The sequence below is a fragment of the Rhinatrema bivittatum genome, chromosome 1, assembly GCF_901001135.1.
Source record: "Rhinatrema bivittatum chromosome 1, aRhiBiv1.1, whole genome shotgun sequence".
Taxonomy (NCBI): Eukaryota; Metazoa; Chordata; class Amphibia; order Gymnophiona; family Rhinatrematidae; genus Rhinatrema; species Rhinatrema bivittatum.
Window position 1 is genome coordinate 403,753,041 of NC_042615.1, and position 18,573 is coordinate 403,771,613.

An 18,573-nucleotide genomic window follows, 5' to 3' on the forward strand; every position below is an offset into this window, starting at 1 on the left:
GGAACATGGACATCTGGAACAGCAGGTAACATCAGGACTGGAACACGGATACTGGATCAAGAGACAGACCTTGGGACTGGAACAGCAGGCGGACATCAGTACTGGAACAGAAGGCGGACATCAGGACTGGACGAGGAGCTCCAACAAGTAACAGGAAACACAGGACCTTGCAGAAGTGCTGGAACACGGACGACTCCTGGAGCGAAGGATCTCAGGAGTGACCAACTCCTTGCGAAGGCAAAGTTAGACTGGACGCTGAGCCCTTTTGTAGGGCTGATGAGGACAACGCCCAGGGAGGAGTCAGCAGGGGGCCACACCTGGCTGGCCCTTGAAGAGGAGTAGAGAGGCGCGCGCCCGCGCCCTAGGAAGCTGGAGAGAAGAGCTGGAAGCTGGTGGCGTCCTCTGCCACGTGGAGGGCCCAAGGAAGCAGCAGAGCAGCTATGGACCGAAGCTGGGTAAAGGCAGGTCCCAGCCGCGAAGACGAAAGCAGGAAGGCAGGAAGAGACAAAGGCTGGCTGCAAGAATGGCTCCAAGCCATGAAGACAGCCCCAGGAAGAGAGGTAAGACTGCAGGCAGAGTAGAGAGCTGTAGCGGGCTGCAGGCACCGGCAGGGACGGTGTCCCTGCCGGCTGAGGACCCCGGAAAGGCAGAGACGCGTCGGGGAGACACAGGAGCTGACACAGCTGACTCAGCCACATGGGAAGGCTCCCGGTGGGCAGACCCTGCAGTGCAGGGCTGGAGGCAGCCGGGGAGGAGCCCGGAGACGACGGCATGCTTTCCGCGGAGGCAGCAGCGTCGGCGGCCCGACTGGCCGCAAGAAAGTAAGAGCCTGCGCGCGCTCCTCGCGGGCAGGATCGAAACACTTAAAAAGCCACCTTTACTTACCCCCTCCAGCAGCTCTCCTACTCCTGTCCTCTTCCATGCAGGCCGTAGCAAAACACCTGAAGCAGCAGTAGTGGCTAAGCTCTATACTCATGGTCCTCTTCCTTAGGGCCCATGTCTCTCACACACACACCATACCAGTCATGCCCCCATGACCAGTTTCTGTCTCTCACACACCAATCATCTCCCAAACAGACTTTGACACATACAGACCAGTCACCTTCCTGAACAGTTTCTCTCATGCCATACACACACACAGGCTTCCCACTCCCGTGTTCTACTTATATATACGGGCTTCTCACTCTCATAATCACTTTCTCTGTCTCACACACACACACAAACACACACCAGTCTCTCACTCCCGTGCGTGTTCTCTCCACGTGCACAGGCTTCTCATTCCCATAATCACTTTCTTCTCTCTCACACACACACACACACAGGCTTCCCACTCCCATGTTCTCTTTGGATATACAGGCTTCTTCCTCCCATGCTGTGTCTCACACTCACCCAGGTTTCTCACTCCCATGCTCACTCTTCACATGCACAGGCTTCTCATTCCCATAATCACTTTCTCTCTGTTACACACACACCAGTCTCTCTCTCTTTTCCACGCTCGCTCTCCACATGCACAGGCTTCTCATTCCCTGAATCACATTCTTTCTCTCACATTCACACACACCAGTCTCTTTCTCTCACACACACCGTCACCTTACCAACCAGTCTCTCTCTCATGCATGCACACACACACACACAGGCTTCCCTCTCCCATGCTCTCTCTCACATAATCAGGCTTCTCACTCCCATGTTTCTTTCACACACACCCCCCACAACACCAGGCTTCTTACTCCCTTGCTTTCTCACATACCCAGATTTCTCACTTCCATGCTTTTTCTCTCTCACACACACACACACACACATCAGTCACCTCCCTGAGCAGTCACTTTCACTGTCTCTCACATACACACACACACACACACACACATCAGCTCTCTGACCAGTTTCTCTCAATCACACACATGCTCTCAATCAAATACATTCTCTCACTTATACAGTCTCTCCATCACCCACACATTCTCTCACTTATACACAGGCAGGCTGGCTGCTACTCTCTCTTTCACTCACTCACGTCCTCTGCCCCCCCCCCCCCCCCCGAGCTCAAATGGTAGCTGCAGCAGCCTCCTCCTCCAGCCCCTGCAGGCCAAGAAAGAAGAATCCCATCGGCCATGGGAGGCTCATGCTGCTGTTTCCTTTCCCGATTATCAGCTGCTTCAATTGCTCGGGGGCGATGCTGCTGCCGCCACTGCTACTTTTCCACGCGGCACGGCTCTTTCTCCTTCCTGTGCACCGCACTGTGTATCACTTCCTGTTCCGGGTCACGGGGGGGGGGGGGGGGCAGGTGTGGGAAGAAGGAAAGGCCAGCCACAGGTGCCACAGCTTCTTCTAGCACCGTTGCCATTCCCACTGGGCTTGAACGTGCTGATAGCCCGGCGGCAACGGCAGCAGGGAAGGAATAGCAGCGAGAGAGACTGGGAGCACGCGACACACTTTCCGGTGCTTGGCGACACACTGGTGTGTCACGACACACCGGTTGAGAAGCGCTGATCTAGAGCTCCAGAAAGTTGATTTGACACTGTGCTTCCTGGGCGGACTACAGACCCTAAGTACACAGCCTGTTAACATGAGCACCACACTCCAGGGTGGATGCATCCATGGTAAGGACAATTTGGGTAGGGGGAATTTGGAAAGATGTTCCCTGCTCCAAATTTGAGAGAAACCGCCACCAGGACAAGGAGTCTTGGAGAGGTGGAGTGATGGGGATTTGAGCCTGGAGGTCCTGGGTGGCTTGGCGCTACTGCAACCTCAAGGTCCCTTGGGCTCTGCGTATGTGCAAACATGCCAAGGGAATAACACAGATGAAGGCAGCCAGTGGACCAACAGCCTTAGCATGTGGCTAGCTGAAACCTGCTGGCTCTGTTGAATCACCTCTGCTATGGATGCCAAGGTGATCACCCTGGAACACGGCTGAAGTCTAATTGAGGTGACAGACTGAGATGGGACTTCAGATAGTTGATAACGAACCCTAGTGAGTCAAAGACACGGATGGTCAAGTGCAAGGACAGATCTGCGAGGTGCTCTTGACCAGCCAATCATCCAGATAAGGGAAAACGTGCACTTCCAGTCTGCAGAGGTGTGCCCCCACCATGGCCAGGCACTTTGTGAAGACACATGGGGTTGACACCAGTCCAAACGGCAACACTCTTTACTGGAAGTGCTGTTTTCCCACACAAATCTGAGATACTTCCTTTGGGAAGATCTCGATGTGGTTGTAAGTGTCCTTTAAATCGAGGGAGCATAGCCAGTTCCCTTTTTGCAGGACAGGAATCAGGGTGCCCAGGGAAACCATCTTGAACTTTTCTTTTTTTAGAAACCTGTTCAAAGCCCTTAGCTTTAGGATGGGATGGAGACCCCCTGTTCTGTTTGGAATCAGGAAGTACCGGGAGTAGAATTTCTGTCCTCTTTGTCTTGTGGGACAGGTTCGACCACTCTGGCCGTTAAGAGGGCAGAGAGCTCCCAGAACAGAACCCACTGGTCTGAGGTTATACTGGGCCACTGATTCGCAAAGAACAGTAGCCTGCCCCTGACCAGGGGGTTCCTCATCTCGGGTATGGGTGGCTGGCTTATGTCCCTATGATCCAGTCAAAACCGCATCCTGGGATTTGGCTGGGGCACCGGTTGAGGCTTGGGAGCATACCGCTGCCTGGGACGGCCATGGAAGCTCACCCTTTGTGAATAGGCGTAGGGGCCAGAGGATTGGAATTTGAAACAGTAACATTTGAACAAGAAATGTAGTTGATACTGTTATACTGCTGAATGTCTATGAAGATGATTTGACACCCGGCCATCAAGATCTGAATTTAATTCACCTAGAGTTGTGAGCAGACCTTAAAGAACATTGAAGGATTTTAATTATAGTTTAATTAACAGGGTGTAATACAGATATTCATTATAATATTGAGATTTCCCCTAAAGAAGCCATGGGTAGTTGGATGTTTATGGACATCCAAGGGAATATAACCTGTATTATATCAAATAGTGTGAATTGGAGAAATTACTTACCTGATAATTTCGTTTTCCTTAGTGTAGACAGATGGACTCAGGACCAATGGGTATAGTGTACTCCCGTTAGCAGTTGGAGACGGATCAGATTTCAATCTGACGTCAGCCCCTAGTACATATACCCCTGCAGGAAGTGCAGCTCTTCAGTATTCTCCTCGAAAAGCCTTGTGGATATATGTGTGACTGACTGATTGATTAACTTAATAATTTGGTTAACTTGGATAACTTCATAACTTGGTTAAACGTTAAACTTGATTTACTTGATTAACTTGAGCTGGTTGATTGACTATAGCTGGAGATCGCCAGTGTACTCAACCGGAAAGCGTCGACATCCGGCAGGGTGGATGCCCTAGGTAAATGGAAAACATGGCTTACCCTTGAACAGTTGAGGGCCCTGCGTGATGGCAGCCAAGGGTGGGATGCTGAGTCCATCTGTCTACACTAAGGAAAACGAAATTATCAGGTAAGTAATTTCTCCATTTCCTAGCGTGTAGCAGATGGACTCAGCTTACTTACTTACTTACTGGAGAAGGTATGAATGGAGGACCATTTTGCCGCCCTGCAGATCTCAGCAGGTGACAGCATTCTAGTTTATTCCCAGGAAACCGCCTGGGCTCTGGTAGAATGTGCCTTGACCTGTAGAGGTGGTGGTTTTCCCGCTTCTACGTAGGCCGCCTTGATGACTTCCTTGATCCAGCGGGCAATGGTTGCCCATGAGGCCACTTCCCCTTGCCTCTTCCCGCTGTGAAGGACAAAAAGTTGGTCCATCTTTCGTACTGGTTCTAACATTTCCAGGTATCTGGATAGGAGTCTGCCGATGTTGAGATGGCGTAGACTACGGGCTTCTTCCGACTTCTTCAAGCCATCCATCGTAGGTAGTGAGATGGTTTGGTTAAGGTGGAAGTGTGAGACCACTTTGGGGAGGAAGGAGGGAACAGTGTGTAGCTGAATGGTCCCTGGGGTGAGTCTGAGGAACGGCTCACGGCAGGACAGTGCCTGTAGCTCTGAGATGTGGCGGGCCGAACACACGGCCAGCAAGAACACCGTCTTTAAGGTTAACAGACGGAGGGACGGGCCTCGGAGGGATCTGAAGGCGGATCCCGCTAGGAACTCCAAGATGAATTTGAGGTTCCACAGGGGCACTGGCCACTTTAGTGGTGGGCGAATGTGTTTGACTCCTTTCAGGAAGCGTGATACATCTGGGTGCAAGGCTAAGCTGTCGCCCTCGCTCCTGGAGCCATAGCATGACAATGCAGCTACCTGTACCTTGATGGAGTTGAGGGACAGCCCCCTCTGTAGTCCATTCTGTAAGAATTCCAGAATCATGGGAACTTTAGAGGAGCGTGGTTTGACGTTGTGGTCTTCACACCAGGCCTCAAAGACTCTCCAGATCCTTATGTATGTTAGAGATGTGGATAACTTGCGTGCTCGGAGGAGAGTATCTATTACTGCCCCCGAGTATCCCCTCTTTCTCAGGTGGGCCCTCTCAATGGCCAGACCGTAAGAGAGAATTGAGCTGGATCCTCGTGGAGAATGGGACCTTGTTGTAGCAGGTCTCTGTGTGGAGGCAGGGGTAGTGGATTCCCTGCCAGTAGTCTTCTCATTTCTGCGTACCATGGTCTTCTTGGCCAGTCCGGAGCCACCAGAAGAACTAGCCCCCTGTGCCGCTGAATCTTGTGAATGATTGCACCCAGCAAGGGCCACGGAGGGAAGGCGTATAGCAGGGTCCCCAGTGGCCAGGCCTGTACCAGGGCATCGATCCCCTGGGACTACGGATCCCGCCTGCGGCTGAAATATCTGGGTACTTGAGCGTTGGATCTGCTTGCTAGAAGGTCCATGTCTGGAGTCCCCCACCGATTCACCATCATCTTGAAGGCTGTGGGTGACAGCTTCCATTCTCCTGGGTTTAGACTTTCCCTGCTGAGGAAGTCTACCGTGGTGTTGTCCTTCCCGGTGATGTGGACGGCGGAGATGTCCTGGAGATTTACTTCCGCCCAAGCCATCAGAGGGTCTATTTCTAAGGACACCTGTTGGCTTCTGGTTCCGCCCTGCCGGTTGATGTGGGCCACCGTCGTGGCGTTGTCCGACATCACTCTGACTGCTTTGTCTTGAAGTCTGTGGGCGAACCGCAGGCAGGCTAATCTGACCACCTGTGCTTCTAGGTGGTTGATGTTCTACCCCGCCTCTTCTTCGTTCCACCGCCCTTGGGCGGTTAGCTCTTCGCAGTGTGCTCCCCACCCGTGTAGACTGGCATCTGTGGTGAGCAGGGTCCAGGTTGGGGAGGATAGTCTTGATCCCCGGCTCATGTGGCTGATCTGTAGCCACCACCATAGCTGGGTCCGGACTCTGGCCGGTAGTGGTAGACGTAAGGTGTAGTTCTGGGAACGTGGACTCCACCGTGATAGAAGTGAGCATTGCAGATGCTTCATGTGGGCTCGCGCTCATGGCAACACTCCAGTGTGGATGCCATTAGTCCGAGGACTTGCAGGTAATCCCATGCTGTGGTACGGGAGGCGCTCAGCAAGGATGGAGCCCGTTCCACAGCTTTGATCTCCTCGTAGGGGTCAAGCTGACCTTGTCTTCCTTGGTGTCAAATCGGACTCCTATGTATTCCAGCGACTGCGAGGGCTGTAGGGAGCTCTTGTTTGTGTTGACTACCCAACCTATGCTTTCCAGTAGAGTTATGACTCTGCTGGTTGCTTGGTGGCTTTCCTCCGGTGATTTTACTCTGATCAGCCAATCGTCCAGGTAGGGATGAACGAGGCTTCCTTCCTTCCTGAGTGTTGCCGCCACCACTACTATTACCTTGGTGAACGTCCGGGGTGCAGTGGCTAACCCGAAGGGTAGTGCCCGGAACTGGTAGTGATGATTCAGGACCTTGAAGCGTAGGTAGCGCTGGTGTTCCTGATGAATTGGGATGTGTAGGTAGGCCTCCGACAGGTCCAGGGATGTGAGGAACTCTCCTGGTTGTATTGCACGTATGACTGATCGTAGGCTTTCCATGCGGAAGCGTGGGATCCTTAGGTGTCGGTTGACCGACTTGAGGTCCAGGATGGGTCTGAATGTACCCTCTTTCTTGGGTACGATAAAGTAGATGAGTAATGTCCAGTATTTATTTCCCATGTAGGTACCGGGGTTATGGCCTCGAGAGCCAGAAGTCTGGTCAGTGTAGCTTCCACTGCCGCCCTCTTGCGGGGGTCGTGGCAGGGAGATTCCACGAACTTGTCCGGAGGGGTTCGAAAGAAGTCCAGGTAGTACCCCTCTCGGATGATGGCTAGGACCCACTTGTCCGAAGTTATCTCGACCCATCTGCGGTAGAATAGGGTTAGCCTGCCCCCTATGGCTTCTTCCCTTGGATGGGTCGGCTGAATCTCATTGTGGGGTGCGGCTGGGGCCTGGACCCGAGCTGGTTCCCCTCTTGCTGTGCTTGTTCCGAAAGGACTGGTTCCTGCCCGTAGGGCGGGGCGCTTGATAGTTGCTCTTGTAAGGGTTGAAGCGCTGTGAGCTTCTGCCTCTGGAGGACCTGAGGAAGGGACGCTGGTTTCTCTTCGTCTTGTCTTCCGGCAGGCGAGGTAATGGGGAGTCGCCCCATTTGTTGGCCAGTTTTTCTAGTTCGCTGCCAAAGAGGAGGGATCCTTTGAAGTGCAGTTTCGTGAGGCGTGTCTTGGAGGAGGCGTCAGCCGACCAATTTTGAAGCCAGAGTTGTCTTCTGGCTGCCACTGTGGACAACACTCCTCTGGATGTTGTCCACAGTGGCAGCCGCATCAGTGAGGAATGATAGTGCTGATTCCATGTCTTCTCCCGGGGTGTTGTTCCTGGCTTGAGATAAACAGGAACGTGTCGCCACGGTGCAACAGGCCGCAATCTGCAGGGACATGGCTGCCACCTCAAATGATTGTTTTAGGATGGCTTCCAGGCGCCGGTCGTGTGCATCCTTGAGCGCCGCTCCTCCCTCCACTGGGATGGTAGTGCGCTTAGCGACCGCGCAGATTATGGCGTCCACTCTAGGGCACGCCAGAAGCTCCTTGGTCGCTGGGTCCAGGGGGTACATGGCCTCCAAGGCTCGACCTCCTTTGAATGAGGACTCCGGAGCATTCCATTCCAGGTCAATTAGCTGTTGTGCCGCCTGTAAGAGAGGAAAATGGCGAGACGTCTGTCGAAGGCCCTCCAGCAGGGGGTTCATTCTAGGTTCCCCCGAGGTGCCTTGGCCTGGGATAGCGAGCTCCGATAGGCATTGGGATACAAGGTCCGGAAGTTCATCCTTTGTGAAGAAGCATCTCATGGTTCAGTGTGGCTCCGTCCCCGAGGGGAGTTCCCCCTCATCAAGGGACTCGACTTCCTCTTCGGAGAAATCCGTGTCCCCGTAGGTGGGGCTTCTGGGTGGTGGAAGCCTGTGCCTAGGCCTCGAGGGTCCTGGGGCATGAGGGTCTTCCGGTGGCACATATGGCTGGTCCGCCCGGGGTTCAGTTTGCATTTTGACAAAGGCGTGAATCCCCTTAAACAACTCCACCCAAGAGATCGATGCTGGGTCTAAGTTGAGGGGCGCCGGTTCCCTGGGGGTCCCCTTCTGTGGGGTGGATTCACTGGGGCCTGCTAGGTCCGGGGTGCCCCCTGAGGAGCTAGCACTGGGCCCTGGGTGGGGCTGGCCCTGACCTGGATCTCCCAGGGCCTCCTCACAGTGTACGCATAGCGCGTTGGCTTCCTCGCTCTGTGTGGCTCTGATGTGGCATGCTGGGCAGAGGCCTTGAGCTTTTATTCCTGTTTCTGGAGGTGCCATTTCTGTGGACGCGTAAGCTCTTATGCGCTCCATTGCGTCTGATGTGTGCGCGCAGATGTGCGCCTAGCTGTAGATGTGCGCCTAGCCGTAGATGTGCGCCTTGTTCTGTGCGCATAACTTATGCGCGTAAGGTTTTATGTGCGCCTAAGATTATGCGCACAAGTAATTTTGTGCGCTTAGCTTAATTTGTGCGCTCAGATTGGACGGCGGACGGCGCGGCAAACAGGGCCAAGATGGTGACAGCGAGCATGCGGGCAATATGGCGACCTCCTCGGAGGGTCTCCACGTGGGCAGACCCTGGAACAGCCGGGGCCTAGCCCTGCTAGGGCGGATCAACCCGGTGGCACAGGTTCCGATCGCCGACCTGTGCTCCTCCTCGATCTTCGGAGACCGGCTTAAAGTAGAAGATTTCCACCTTACCTTGTCTTCGGCTCTTCCCGGTTTCGCTCCGGGCGGTCTCCGGCTGCGGGGGGAGAGGGCAAATACCTTCACCGCCACGCTCGAGGGGTGCACCCGCTGCTTCTCAGCCGCGCCCGGGATCGGGGGCTAAGTCCTCACCGCGATTCGGCCGCCGGACCGAGGCTGCCTCTATGCCGCGCCCGAGGATTCGGGGACTAGGTCCCTGCCGCGAATTGGCCACTGGACCGAGGCTCACATCTGAGGGACCACGGAAATCACTTCGGGAAACTCAACTGGGGGAGGGACCAGAGGGTATCACCGCAGGAGTGCAGGGCTCGTCTTCAGGTAGGTTTCTTCTTTAAATTTCAGGTTTTGTTCTTTAATTTTGGTCTAACGCTCTGAGAGCGTGCAGATAGTCCCTAACTGCTATGGAGACGGAAAATATTGAAGAGCTGCACTTCCTGCAGGGGTATATGTACTAGGGGCTGACGTCAGATTGAAATCTGATCAGTCTCCAACTGCTAACAGGAGTACACTATACCCATTTGTCCTGAGTCCATCTGCTACACGCTAGGAAAATATGGTTTTATATTACATAATGGATGTTGTGTGTGGATATGATATGTATGGTTAGTGTGTTTGTTGCAGGAGATATTTTTAAAGTGTTGGGTATATAGAAAGATAAGTGATACACTGCTATTGATGTATTAAGATTTATTAATAATTGTAAGTATGTATTTATAGTTGCTGCACATGCATTGAAATGTATTATTTATAGGATTGTGATTAAATTGTAATATATGATCAATAGTTACCTCTATATTGTATTGTATGCTTATAACAATATCAACTTTCTGGCAGTTCCCTCCCTTCTGAGCTTGTAGTGCCTCCACAGCACCGAAACTGGACAGCATTGCCATTGTTTTCTTTCTTGATTGGGCAGCCAGTGGGTCCCCTTCAGGAATGTTCAAGCCACCTGGTTTGCTCTCCCCTGCTCTAAGCTGGCAAACAGGGAAAGGCACTGCAGCACAGCACAAAGCCACTGCTTCCATCCATCCACATGTCTATCTGTAGAGCCTGCTCAATGAATGGTTGAAAATGAGAAACTGTGTGTCTTCCCTACCTTTTCCCCATAACTTGGAATTGGGAAGAGATTAAGTTGTATTATTTACATTTTTGTCTGTTTTATATTTATTTCAAATCATGTTAATCGTTTTGGTTTCACAGTCTTAAGGTGTTTAAAGAGAGGAAACAAAGCACAGACAGTGACACTGTGCTGTGCCTCACTTACAATAATATCTCTTTTTCTGACAGGTCTGAACATGTGCTGCTGGCAATCGACCAATGTACATATAGTAATATACTGAAAAATAAGTAATGTTGAATCCATCCTAGTGTTATGCCATACTGTACACCCCAAACACATTGCACAATTCAAAGAATAATGTGTCAGGGATACTTGGTTACCATGTTATGAATTATAGGGTTGCCAACTAGCTCCAGATTTTCAGGCAAGCTGATCCAGTCCTGGTTTTACCCCACTGCCTGCACAGACTTATAAATCTGGTATCCCTATTGCTTTAGCAAGACTAAAAGTCCATACAGGCAGAGGGGTAAAACCAGGCCTGGATCATCCTGTCCTAAAAATCTGGAGCCAGTTGGCAATCCTAGTTGTGAACCATTCTAGTAATCATTCTGGCCACATATTATTACATTCCACTGGAGAAAGAACTTACCTCTTCAGTATAATCATTTCCCGCATCAGCTGAATTAGTAGCCAAAGAAGCTCCACTCGTTTTTCTGCTCAGAGCACTGCTGTCTATTTTATGAGAGATGTCTTTAAACTTCTCCTCCAGGGCTGTTATTCTGTAAGATTTACACTTTATGTAAAAAAGTAAATAAAGACAGTAACTCTCTAAGCATAGTAAAGATAATGGCATGTAAGATTTGTTTTGTTTCATTTTTGACCTGGCTCACTTTCCTCCACATCAGAGAGTCCAAGCCAGTCAGAATCTGCTCAGTCCTGCTCACTGTCTTTGTTGACAGGGGTTGCTCAGAAGCTAAGGTGACATGGGCCTTCATCCATTATTGTTAGGGATTTTTTCCTGATTAAGTTCCAGATTCCTCCCTCTATAATGCAGTCATCACAATTATAGTACTTAGCACAAACTGTGCTACTTTGGAACTCGGTATATATGCTACCTGAATCCCACCCATAGGAGTCACTACTGAGCAATGCTTTGGATTCCACCTTCTCTGCCCTCAAGCCATCCTCCCCTCCCACCACACCCCAACTTCCTCCCATCTCCTAAGACTGCTGTGGACACTCACTCCATAGTATCCCCAGGCACTGCTGGCCCAAGGAACAGGAGTTTGGTCAGAGAATCAAAATCAGATCTCCTGTATAACAATAGACAGTATTGCCACTGGGTCATCAGGCCTACCTCATCTGTATGTTTTAAAGTAAAGTAAAATAAAATATATATCAATCATAAATAAAGTGGAGTTAGCTTGTCTAACTCCACGCAGGTAACGGAAGTGAAGTGAGCGGTAGGGGTTAATAAAGATGGGGTGAAAAGGTCGAGGTAGGGTGGGGGGGGGGGGGAGTAGTGGGGAAGTTGGCCAATCGGAGGAAAGTAATTTGAATTGTGAGACTGGGATTGGTTAATAGGGGAGGATATAATGGGAAAAGTGGTTTCGCGCCTCAGGCTGTGTGGAACGGCTGAGGCAGCGGGCAGAGGCTTTTCCTGGGTGTACTGCGTTGAGCAAGTCATAGTAGGTATAGGAAAATTATGTTCTTACCTGATAATTTTCGTTCCTGTAGTACCAAGGATCAGTCCAGACTGCTGGGTTATGCCTCCCGTCCAGCAGATGGAGTCAGAGAGAAACTGAAAAGGCACCACTCATATACCCTGGTGCGCCCCCTGCGATCCTTCAGTATAATCCATAACAAAGCAGTATGAATTTAGGAACAATGGCAAACTCTGTGACTAGATCAAGATAAATATGAACATGTGGAAAACGAGGAAACCAGGCAAAAGCCATGAAACATAACCATATGAAAAATAGAACAAGTGCTCGGAAAAAACAATGGAATCTGAAAAGGAAACACGACAGAATCGGGACTCTGCACTGACATGGGCGGGCGTCTGGACTGATCCTTGGTACTACAGGAACGAAAATTATCAGGTAAGAACATAATTTTCCTTTCCCTGTACGTACCAGGATCAGTCCAGACTGCTGGGAAGTACCCAAGCTGCCCTAAACGGGGTGGGATCCTGACAGTCCCGCACGAAGCACACCACTGCCAAACGAGTCTACCGGCGGAGCGCGGACGTCCAATCGGTAATGTCTAGCAAAAGTGTGCAACGACTTCCAAGTAGCCGCCCGGCAAATTTCCTGAGAGGAAATAAAACCACTCTCAGCCCAAGACGCCGCTTGGGAACGCAGAGAATGAGCCTTAAGACCGTCCGGAACGGCGCGACCTTGAGAAATGTAAGTAGAAACAATCGCCTCCTTCAACCAGCGGGCTATAGTAGCCTTGGAAGCTTTATTGCCTTTCTTTGGACCATTCCACAAGACAAAAAGATGATCAGACAACCGAAAAGGGTTGGTAATGTCCAGGTACCGTAAGAGTGTCCTTCGAACATCCAACCTGCGAAGCTCCGGGTGCCGAGACACCTCAGCACCATCCACCGCAAAGGCCGGTAGGTCCACAGTCTGGTTGACGTGAAAGGCGGAAACTACCTTAGGCAAAAAGGAAGGAACGGTACGCAGAGAAACCCCCGAGTCAGAAATACGGAGAAAAGGTTCTCTACAGGATAACGCCTGAAGTTCAGAGATTCTGCGAGCAGAACAAATAGCGACGAGAAAAACTGTTTTGAGAGTGAGATCTTTGAGAGTAGCCCTTCGTAGCGGTTCAAACGGAGAAGTACATAGACCCCGGAGAACCAAATTTAAACTCCAAGAAGGACAGATAGGGCGTACCGGAGGTCGCAAATGTTTAACTCCTTTTAAAAATCGTGCAACGTCCGGGTGCATGGCAATGGAAAGTCCGTCAAGTTTACCGCGGTAACAGCCTAAGGCTGCCACCTGCACACGAAGAGAATTATAGGACAAACCTTTCTTTAGACCTTCTTGCAAAAAAGCCAGAATATGAGAGACCGTAGCCTGCCGTGACGACACTTTCAAACCCTGGCACCAAGAGTCAAAAACTTTCCATACCCTGACATAAGCAACCGAGGTAGAGGGCTTCCGAGCCTGTAGAAGAGTAGTAATGACCGACTCAGAATATCCCCTCTTTCTCAATTGCCGCCTCTCATAAGCCAAGCCGCTAGACAAAAGCGATCGGCCTGGTCGAAAAATACTGGACCCTGCCGTAAGAGACGAGGCAGATGACCGAGACGCAAGGGGCCGTCCACCGCTAGGTTGATGAGGTCGGCGAACCATGGCCTCCTTGGCCACTCCGGAGCTACCAGAACGACGGGTCCTGTGTGGGATTCGATCCGACGCAATATTTTTCCCACCAATGGCCATGGTGGAAACACGTACAGAAGAACTTGCGCGGGCCAGGGAAGAACTAGCGCGTCCACGCCTTCCGACCCGTGTTCCCTTCTGCGACTGAAGAAGCGAACCGCCTTGGCATTCGAACGAGTCGCCATGAGGTCCAACCGGGGGGTCCCCCACCGGTGACAGATGAGTCTGAGTGCCTCGGGAGATAGTTCCCACTCTCCCGGATCTAATCGCTGCCGGCTGAGATAGTCTGCTTGAATGTTGTCGACTCCGGCGATGTGCGACGCAGCAATCCGAGACAGGTGCTCCTCTGCCCAATCCATCAGTTGGCTGGCTTCGGTTGCTACCGGAAGACTCCTTGTACCGCCTTGCCGATTTATATACGCCACCGTGGTTGCATTGTCGGACAAAACCCGAACCGCTCTGTTCCGAATCAAAGGCAGGAAGTGCTGTAACGCTAGGCGAACCGCCCTGGTTTCCAAACGATTGATAGACCACTTGGCCTGAGAAAGCGTCCAACGTCCCTGAGCGGATTGAGACTGACAGACTGCTCCCCACCCCGTCAGACTGGCATCGGTCGTGACAATGATCCATTGGGGTGGTTCCAAATCGATGCCTTGGAGCAAGTGGACCGGATCCAACCACCATTGCAGACTGGTCCTTGCTGGGTGTAGGAGTGGCAAAGATATCTGAAACTCCTCTGATTTGGGATCCCAACGCGACAGAAGCGCCCTCTGTAGCGGCCGCATATGCGCAAAAGACCACGGAACCAAATCCAGGGTGGACGCCATATAACCAAGAACCTGTAAATAATCCCATACCACTGGCAAGGGAAGGGCTAGGAGACGACGAACGTGCGCCATCAGACGCTCCATCCTTGCCTGCGGCAGGAAAACTTTTCCCACTCTTGTATCGAACGAGGTGCCCAGAAATTCCAAACTCTGGGAGGGAATCAGTTGGCTCTTGGGATAATTGACTACCCAACCCAAGGAGTGTAGTCGGTGGAGTACTGTCTGAATTGCGACCTCGCAGAGACGACGCGATTTTGCCCGACTGAGCCAGTCGTCCAAATACGGGTGGACCAATACTCCGTCCCTCCGGAGGCTCGCTGCCACCACCACCATTACCTTGGTGAATACTCTCAGAGCGGTCGCCAGTCCGAACGGAAGGGCACAGAACTGGAAATGAGATCCCAGGACCATAAAGCGGAGAAATCGTTGATGGAACTCTTGTATTCCTATGTGCAAGTAAGCCTCTGTGAGATCTAAGGAAGCCAAATACTCTCCTTTGTGGACCACAGCGATGACTGAGCGCAGGGTTTCCATCCGAAACCGCGGAATGCGCAATGCCTTGTTGACCCGCTTGAGATCCAGAATAGGGCGGAATGTGCCCTCCTTTTTTGGGAACGATGAAATAGATGGAATAACGGCCTGTGTGTTGTTCGGCGGGCAGTACTGGCACTATGGCTCCCATCGCCTGCAACCGCTGCAGGGTTTGAGCAATCCGCTGTTGTTTTACCAGAGAACCGCTGGGAGAGATAAGGAACAAATCGCGCAGGGGCCGTGCAAAATCTAAGGCGTATCCGTGAGTTATAATGTCGAGGACCCATTGGTCGGTGGTAATTGCGGCCCATTCCTCCCGAAAGTAAGAGAGTCGTCCTCCGACCTCCGGGACGGAGGAATGGACCTGCGTCCCTTCATTGAGCCGCCTTAGAGGTGGCAAAGGTATGAGACGCCCCTGCGCGGGCTGGCCTTCTACCACGAAAGGAAGGAGTCCATGCTTGGGAACGGCTGTCTTGAAGCGTAAGAGGAACCCCTCCCCGATCGAAAACGGTGCTGCCCGCGAAATCGCCCGCGAAAGTTACCCGAAGTACGAAAAAATCTCGGCTTGTCCTCTGGCAACTTGAACACCTTATTCTCCCCCAAAGATCGAATAAGGTCTTCTAACTCGGTGCCAAATAATAGTTTGCCCCGAAAAGGAAAGGAACCGAGTTGGGCCTTGGAGGAAGAGTCTGCTGCCCAGTGACGCAGCCAGAGTAACCGCCGTGCGGACACTGCTGAAGACATAGACCGTGCCGAAGTGCGGAGGAGATCATAGAAGGCATCCGCGGCATAGGCCACCGCGGATTCTATGCGGTTTGCTTGCTCAGCTTCCCCCGGAGGCAGATCCTGAGATGTCAACATCTGTTGTACCCAGCGAAGGGTAGCCCTTTGTACCATACAACTGCAAACGGCCGCCCGTACTCCCAATGCTGAAACCTCAAAGATTCGCTTAAGCAACATCTCCAACTTCCGATCTTGAAGATCCTTAAGGGCCGTACCCCTAGTTACGGGAATGGTGGTATGTTTTGCCATGGCAGTGACCGCCGAATCCACCTTTGGCACCCTAAGGAGCTCCAAAGAATCAGCAGGGAGTGGGTAAAGCTTATCCATAGCGCGGCTGACTCAGAGTAGCCTCCGGATTATCCCATTCCTTGGATACAAGCTGAAACAGTTTATTGTGAAAAGGAAAAGCATGTGAGGGTGTGCAAGCCCGTCTAATTCAAAATCCCCTGGCTGGGAATTCGTTTCAATCTGGGGTACCGGAATTCTTAGTTCTTGAAGAACATGAATGATCAAGGGATCTAATTCTTCTTTATGAAATAACCGAAGAATGAGAGGATCGTCCCCTTCAACTGGGTCAGCTGGGTCCGTACCCCCCACCTCCGTACCAGAATCCGGAACGGGTGGGTCCGGTGAAATAGGGTCCGGAGCTATATGCCATAAAGGTTGAGGAGGAGGAGGAGGGTCTGGATTTGGATCCCCTCCCAAGTTAGTAGAAATTTTGCCACATTTATCTGGGGCAGGAGCATCCTGCTCCCATTCAGCTTCGGCCTCCATATAGGCCTTATGGAGCAAAAGAACAAATTGTGAGGTAAATGGATGAGGTCTTTTTAAAGAACCTCCCTTGGCTCCCATAGGTGGCAAATCTAGAAGCCCCGATAAACCGCGAGGTCTGTGGGGGCTAAGGTCCGGTGGGGACAGCGGTGGGAGGTCCTCTCCCTCCTCCGACGAAACGGCATCGCAATCAGGCACTTCTAAAATGGCCGCCGAATTTTCCCTCATACCGGCAGCGAGGACTGCCGCGTTTTGCCCGACGCTGCCCGAGCCCCAAGTCGCGGTGAGGGAGAGCTCCCGGCCACGGCTGGCCCCCCGCGAGGAGCCCTCACCCCCGGGAAGGCACCGAGAGCAAAGGCCCTCGCGGGAGAGCCGGCGGCCCGGCTCCCCACATGCAGTACAAACTGACTCTCTGGGCATTTTTTTTTTTTTTTTAAAGAAGAAAAAACGGCGCGAAAAGGGGCCGGGTGACAAGCCACCCCTTCCGGAGACCACAGTGAGTAAGGCAGGCAGAGTAAAAATAAATTACCTCGTTTTTTGTTTTTTTTTTAAACGTGTATAGCGCTGCTACCGGCAGCTATGAAAAACCTCACAATTCAATTATACAATGGAGCCTGCAGAGGGTGTAGCATACCCATCTGACTAACTTCTCCAAGGAATTAAACTTCTCAGGAGGCGGAGAGGGAGAGTGACCGGCCCACCGATTAATTCTCCCCTCCTCTCACTGGGCAGGGCAGAGAGAAACTCCGGGAAAAGGCTGTAGGGCAGTGCCCTGCCTTGCCTGCTACTGCTCCTATTAACAGTGTTAAACTAGGCCTGTAATTAAATTGATCCAGTCACAGGATTCCTCAGAAAATAACAGTGTTAAACTAGGCCTGTAATTAAATTGATCCAGTCACAGGATTCCTCAGAAAATCGTAAGTCAAACCTGATAGGGAAAACCCCCTCCCAATTTACAGGAGATCAGGACCGCAGGTTATGCTCTCTCATCTGCTGGAGTCAGAGATATACTGGAGGATCGCAGGGGGCGCACCAGGGTATATGAGTGGTGCCTTTTCAGTTTCTCTCTGACTCCATCTGCTGGACGGGAGGCATAACCCAGCAGTCTGGACTGATCCTGGTACGTAAAGGGAATGCTGGTTCAGAGAATTAAAATATCTTTGTAGACAACTAGTGCTTAGGAGTTTCGTCATAGAGAATTTGCCGCGGAGGTTTTCGTCCGGTTAATAAAAAAAAAAAAAAAATATTACATATAGATTAATTTGTGTGGTCATTGTCGTCCGACTATATTTCTCGTGTGTAGAGTTAGCCCCGCTTCGCCCCCCCCCCCCCCTTGTGTGGTGGGCATGCCAAAACGGGCCCCTTCCCGCGGTCGGGCCGCCTCCCGGATCCTCGGTGCCCCCCCCCCCTGTTGCCGGGCCTGCCGCCTCAGCCGCTCTCCCCCAGCCTGCGTGCGCCCCGCGCCGAGTTCCTCCTACCTCCCCTCCCCCTCCGCGCTCCTCTGCCTCGCGGTCGTCCGATCCCAGCGCTGCATTTTTCCTTGGGGCCGCCACCGGCGCCGATTCGGGCGAGAGCAGCCCCGAGCCGGATGACGTCACCAGTGACGTCGGCGCTGACGGCACGGGGGCTGCCCCGCCTCTTGCGGACGTAGGGAATGAAGACATAGCGGAGGTGTCCTTAAACGCCTCCGCTTTGTCTTTTAGTTTTCTGGATCCGGATGATCCACCCGATCCCCAGGCCGGGCATCTGGTTGCACCGGCCGCGGCCTCGGTTCCGGCCCCCCCCGGAGCGGATCCTGTGGGTGCCCGGGGGGCGGGGCTGCAGTCGGCCCGCCCCCTCGCGGCGCCGCGTTTTCCATCCCAGGCCCGACTGGATAGCAGGGGCAGGGGAAAATCCAGGGGATCTTCGGGTCCGCGGCTGGGCATGTTTGCACGGAGGGCGCCTGCTTCCTTGCCCCGGCAGGCGCTTGCGTTCAGCCCTCGGAGCATGGACAGAGGTGCCAGTAGGTCA

At 52.4% G+C, this 18,573-nt stretch overlaps 1 protein-coding gene across 5 annotated transcripts in view; it reads right to left on the reverse strand.

The window, feature by feature from the left end:
* The window catches only part of LOC115091824, a 424,078-nt gene that overhangs the window by 186,107 nt on the left and 219,398 nt on the right, over positions 1–18,573 (reverse strand). For all 5 annotated transcript variants that reach the window (XM_029602081.1, XM_029602064.1, XM_029602074.1 and 2 more), the window contains one exon: positions 10,912–11,041. In XM_029602081.1, the coding sequence (XP_029457941.1) occupies positions 10,912–11,041 (130 nt within the window). The remainder of the gene's footprint in view (positions 1–10,911; positions 11,042–18,573) is intronic.